Source organism: Zea mays, chromosome 9, assembly GCF_902167145.1.
Source record: "Zea mays cultivar B73 chromosome 9, Zm-B73-REFERENCE-NAM-5.0, whole genome shotgun sequence".
Classification (NCBI taxonomy): domain Eukaryota; kingdom Viridiplantae; phylum Streptophyta; class Magnoliopsida; order Poales; family Poaceae; genus Zea; species Zea mays.
Window position 1 is genome coordinate 18351032 of NC_050104.1, and position 6230 is coordinate 18357261.

The window sequence follows — 6230 nt, forward strand, 5'->3', positions numbered from 1 at the left end:
CGTTTAGTGGTCAGAAGAGCCCTCTATTTTAGGGGCCCCGGTGCGGCCGCACCCTCCGCATCCCCCTCATGGCCGGCCCTGCTCACCATTTGCCAATCCGGCGCGATCTTTTGTTACAAATGGGACATAAATGTTGGGATCAATAGAAGCAATTCGACCTGGATCTGAATCTCAATCCCTTTTGCGGCTTTGACTTGCGTCCGTCCGAAGAGGAAGTGCTGACCTTCTCGCCACACTCTAATCTAATCGTAATCACATGCAGATGCCGCTCCGTCACTCTCCTTGGCTTATGGGTCGCCGTCGGCCACCGCAAGCCCATGTGTCCTCCCTCTCGCCGACACGTCCTCCGCACGCGGCCCGCCCTATAATCCACTGACACCACCAGGCCCACCGCCAGCTAGGCCCACCCGTCATCTCTGTGCTGCAGCTCCCCACGACCCCACCTCGTGCTACTGCAGCCTGCTCCGGTAGTCGCGGCGCACGCCTCCCGTCCGCCTTGCCGTTTGAACACTCGAGCTCGAGAGCAATTTACGGCACCATCGCATCGCGCACTCGTGCCACCCCACCCCCCGATTCCTTCGATCCCCTCGTGGCGGTGGCGCGTCGTGCGGGCTCTACTGGAGCTAGATCTCGGAGGAGTGGAAGGGAGACAGCCAGGGAGGGAAGGGAGACCGCGGCGCCGCGCATTTCGTCGAGCACGATGAGGGCGCGGTGGGCTGTGACGCTTCTGCTGCTCGCGGTCCTAGCGCTCACCGCGTCGGCGGCGCGGCTGGACCTGGACGACGACGACGACTCGGGCGTGCTGGACGAGCTCCTGGCCATCGACGAGGAGGCCGAACGGGGCGGGCTGCTGGACGCGGAGGGCGCCGGGGAGGCGGTGCGGCGGGCGCAGTCGATGGTGCTGGCGCTCGACAATGACAACGCGCGCCGCGCCGTGGAGGACCACGCGGAGCTGCTGCTGCTCGGGTACGCGCCGTGGTGTGAGCGCAGCGCGCAGCTCATGCCGCGGTTCGCCGAGGCCGCCGCCGCGCTGCGCGCCATGGGCAGCGCCGTCGCCTTCGCGAAGCTCGACGGGGAGCGCTACCCCAAGGCGGCTGCCGCCGTCGGGGTCAAGGGCTTCCCCACCGTGCTCCTCTTCGTCAATGGCACCGAGCACGCCTACCATGGCCTCCACACCAAGTGAGGACGCTGCTTTGCTTTCTCTTGTCTCTTTTCGTTATGTTATTACCAATCTATCGTCTGCTGGAGTGCCCTTTCATGTGTCTGACCAATTGACTGGGAATTATATGCATCTCATGTTGATAGGGACGCCATAGTTACTTGGGTAAGAAAGAAGACTGGCGTGCCAATCATTAGGCTTCAGTCTAAGGATTCAGCTGAGGAGTTCCTCAAAAAGGACATGACCTTTGTTATTGGTCTATTCAAGAATTTTGAGGTACTGGTGCGTTATGAAATGCTGGATGCGGAAAAAATGTATCGTTTTCAAGTTTTAGTTTGCTCGAAATGTAAAAACTTGTGGAATAAACTTTGGCATCTGTTCAATTTGTGCTCACTCATATCCAGTCCTCACTCATATCCATATTTTTGGCAGGGAGCAGACCATGAAGAATTTGTGAAGGCAGCAACCACAGACAACGAGGTACAGTTTGTAGAAACCAGTGATACAAGTGTTGCCAAAGTTCTATTTCCAGGTATTACGTCCGAGGAGAAATTTGTGGGCCTCGTTAAAAGCGAGCCAGAGAAGTTTGAAAAGTTCGGTAAGTATTTTGTAAAGTTTACTGGAGAAAAGACACAGATTACTGAAGCAAATATGCTGGGTTAAATTGCAATTCTTGTTCCATATGCAGTAACTCATACAGTGGGATTTTGCAGATGGGAAATTTGAAGAAAAGGAAATTTTGCGGTTTGTGGAGCTCAACAAGTTTCCTCTAATTACTGTATTCACTGAGCTCAATTCTGGTAAAGTATATTCAAGCCCTATTGAGCTACAGGTTGGCACTCTCTGCCTTTTCTCTACTTTGCTGATCAATCACATGTATGTTTCATTCAACTGCAATAAACCATTAACTGTATAATGACCAAAAGAAAACTATAGTACACTTACAATCCTTACAAAAGGACAGTTAAATTTATTCTCTTGCAAATTTGTTCTAGGTCTTCACCTTTGCAGAGGCTTATGATTTTGAAGATCTGGAATCTATGGTTGAAGAAATAGCCAGAGCATTCAAGACAAAGGTGCCAACATATTGGTGCTTTTTATTTTGTTTCTTACCATAATCACATCACCTGGATGACTATTTTGGTTAAACATGTTTTTTCCACGGCATTGCAGATAATGTTTATATATGTTGACACTGCTGAAGAAAACCTTGCAAAACCATTCCTCACTCTTTATGGCCTTGAATCAGAAAAAAAGCCTACTGTAAGTCTCATGTTGGACTCCTAATTAGTATGCATATTGTTTTTTTTCATGAATGCACGAGGGCACTTGTGTTCTACCGCTGACGTCTTGTGACTTATGAGTGGGTATGGGTGGAGTCGGATTGGTTACTGACTTGGATAATTGATTCCTTAAAGGTAGTGGGTGATAATAATAGCAGTTATTACTCTGGGACCTGAGCTGACAATCGTCAATTTTTTTCTATGTTGTTTAAGTCCAAGATTTTTTATTTACTAAAATTAGAAAGATTCACCAGGTTACAGCATTTGATACAAGCAATGGAGCCAAGTATCTGATGGAGGCAGATATCAATGCAAACAACCTGAGGGTATGTAGATTTTTATTTTGATATTATGTTGAATTTTACTTGACCACTCGAGGCAGTTACTTAACTGTATTGTGTTGCTGGACAACAGGAGTTCTGCTTAAGTCTTCTGGATGGCACGCTCCCGCCATACCACAAATCAGAACCATTGCCTCAAGAGGTAAGTTTTATTTATTTGCTAAAACTTGTATGGTGTATGTAGTACTGAGATTGAATTCCTGAAGCATTCTAATTTTGAAATAATCACAGGTTAAGGGTACATAATTACAACTTACTATTTCTGAAATATGTAGTTCTGATTCTCGGTAACAATCTCCTCTTGTCATTTAATAAAATTTGCGTAGTAAAGGTGCAAGGATGTCTAAAATTGGAACGAGATCCAATGGGGGTTCACGGGTGTAGCGTGTGTGAAAACCAACTTACATGGTCTTTATGTTGGTACTGAGCTGTTCGTTTCGAAATGTTTTGGGTATTTTCCTTTTGTGAAATTTGTGTAACCACTAAGCAGTATGTTTGACCCTACATTGTGCAGAAGGGACTTATTGAAAAGGTTGTTGGTCGTACATTTGATTCTTCTGTGCTGGAAAGTCATCAAAACGTCTTCCTTGAGGTATATCACGAATTTATTTGTTATACCTCTTCTCGTTTTTAATGTACATTATTTGTTCTTTAAATGGTCTTACAATCCTTTTTGAAATGAAAGGTTCATACACCTTGGTGTGTTGACTGTGAAGCGATAAGTAAAAATGTTGAGAAGCTGGCGAAGCATTTTAGTGGTTCGGACAATCTTAAATTTGCGCGCATAGATGCTTCTGTGAATGAACATCCCAAATTGAAGGTGAGTCAATCTTTGCATTACCATCCAAGAAAAGGCATGGGATTATTAATAGTTGACACTTTCTCTACCATGTTCATGCATCACAGGTTGCCGGCTTGCAGTGCAAATTTCTATCTAGTATCAATATTCTGTGCTATATCTTGATTAATTTTCAAGGGCATTTCACCCACCTAAGGGCTTGTTTGGATATACTTGTATCCATCTCAATTCATGTGTGCTGTAGCGAATTGAGATGAAAAGTAAATTTTCACTCAGATTCACTCCAACACTGTATGGGATAACTGAATCGACCATGTCCATCCAACGCTAGCAAATATCATGAGAATATGATATAATATCTGTAAACTCTTGGTTAGAGGCACATTGCTTTGGCTACTGGAAGCACAGTTTAATGCATCTGCATGCTTACATCTCCAAGTGGATTTGTCAAATTTTAAACTTTGCATTACAATCTTCCATGTTTATGAGCAGGTGAATAATTACCCGACGCTATTCCTTTATCTTGCTGAAGACAAAAGCAACCCGGTATGTCTACAGAAACATAGGGATCCATGCTATTAAGCTGATCCTGTTTGGACACACGTTAGTGCTGTGCTGACTCTGTCTTTTGGAATGCAGATCAAGCTTTCAAAGAAATCGAGTGTCAAGGACATGGCCAAACTGATCAAGGAGAAGCTGCAAATACCAGACGTGGAGACAGTAGCGGCCCCTGACAACGTCAAGGATGAGCTATAACCTGTAGTAGACAAACTAAGGTCCAGTGAAGGAAAAATTGCAGCATGTTTGCGTGTTTTGCGCCAACCTGATCACAGAGCTCAGCTTTATTCGCGTGCCGTGTTAAGTTGACTAAAGACAATGGTATATAATATAGGTACCTAAATCAAAGAGGCTTCGGACCCTAGCATTAGGGATGGCAATGGGTACCCGAAACCCGAAACCCGATGGGTAAAAACCCTATTAGGGCACGGGTATGGCGGATTTTGATACCCATGGGTATTTTATTGGGTCATTTGTTATGCCCATCGGGTATGGTGGGCGTGGGTATGTTCTCTGTTGCCCCATACCCGCTACCCGATGGGTAACCCGCTAATATATGACACGTGGGTCCGGATTTATGTATCTCATATAAAATGAATGCTATGTTTTGTCCATAGTTTTGTAGAATCAATGCTATGTTTTGTGTGATTTGAAAGCATGATATTGCCATTTAATGTTTAATACTGTTGAATCTGTGATAAAATTATGTTGGGTTCGATACATTTGTTATGCTGGTACTTATTTTTGCGATTCAAATGATCATGTCTATCATAATGTTAATGGGTATGGGTACCCGATGGGTACCCGCTACCCATGGTGGGTATGGGTATGGCGTAATTTTGTACCCATGATGGGTAGTGGGTATGGGTATGGGTCAATTTTTTCCTAGTGGGTATGGGTATGGCTTCGTGTGCCCACTGGGTACCTTACCCACTGCCATCCCTACCTAGCATTGGTATCGATTGAGTTATTGACAAGTATTCTGCTGTAAAATTCGGAGCATTGGACATGTATGTGTGAGACTATAGCATGCTTTGGGGTCAGTAGACTCGTCACTAATAACTATACTCAATTCATCAGTGATGTGTTCGGGGAATACCGTGTCAATATAGGCACCAAGCTATGCTTTGTCTCACCACATCACACCCGAAGCAACAAGCAAGTGAAGAGGGCGAATGTGGAAATTCTCCTGAGCCAAGACTAGAGCATAGTGTGTTTGGTTGAGGAGTGAAGGAGATTGGAGTGGTTCCATTCCTCTTTTTATGTTTAGTTTCCAATAAAAGAATGTTTGGTTTTCAATAAAAGAGGAGCAGAGCGGCTCCTAAAATCTCCATATAGAAATTTATCATAAATAGCTGAAACGCTCCCGCGTCACAAAAATGATTGGATGTGAGCACTCCCTTAGATGCGAGCGCTCTCCTCCCCTCTATATTCATATGGTATTCTAACCATACCAAGAACGGAGCAGATTCGCTCTATTCTACTCCTCAACCAAAAAATAGAGTGGCTTAGTTCTGTTAGCCAAACACAAAATAGATTTGCTTTATTCTCAAAAACTGGAATGGAGCCGCTCCATTCTAGTTGACTCTCCAACCAAATGCATCATAATTGCCTCAAGAAGCATGGTGTCGAGTGGACCTATGAGCCACTTTAGGAAAATCATTCCACTTCTACCATTGGAGATCACTAAGGGACCTTGGGTCAATGTGTACGATGATCTTTTGTAGGAATAACTCTGCCCTAAGGAGTTCGACCTCCACAACGAGCGCAAACTACAAGCTCTCCTTTGTGCAGTGGATTATTAGCAAACTATACGCCGCCGCCACCTATGCCATGTCGGGGAATAAGCAATCATTAAGAGCTTGTTCGGATAGGGGTGGATTGAGAGGGATTGGAGGGGGTGAATTTGTATAGGAGGAGATTTAATCCCCTTTCCCTCCAATCCCCCTCAATCCACCTCAAACCGAATAAGGCTAGGGGGCCTCCTTCCCTAGCGTATGCTCAACTAGGTCAGGATGAACAAGTTGTATTGATGAAACATATAGTACCTTTGTAAGTTTTACCCATAAGTGTTTGTTCGGTTAAGGGTG

At 45.1% G+C, this 6230-nt stretch overlaps 1 protein-coding gene across 1 annotated transcript; it reads left to right on the plus strand.

The window, feature by feature from the left end:
• The first annotated feature begins 252 nt into the window (after window positions 1-252).
• Window positions 253-4817, plus strand: LOC606418 (protein disulfide isomerase 5). Its single transcript, NM_001112293.3, has 12 exons — window positions 253-1179; window positions 1306-1435; window positions 1592-1757; window positions 1873-1991; window positions 2155-2235; window positions 2333-2422; window positions 2697-2768; window positions 2857-2925; window positions 3298-3375; window positions 3469-3603; window positions 4075-4128; window positions 4222-4817. The coding sequence occupies exons 1-12, from the start codon at window positions 701-703 to the stop codon at window positions 4336-4338; spliced, it is 1590 nt and encodes a 529-aa protein (NP_001105763.2). The 5' UTR covers window positions 253-700; the 3' UTR covers window positions 4339-4817.
• The last annotated feature ends 1413 nt before the right edge of the window (window positions 4818-6230 follow it).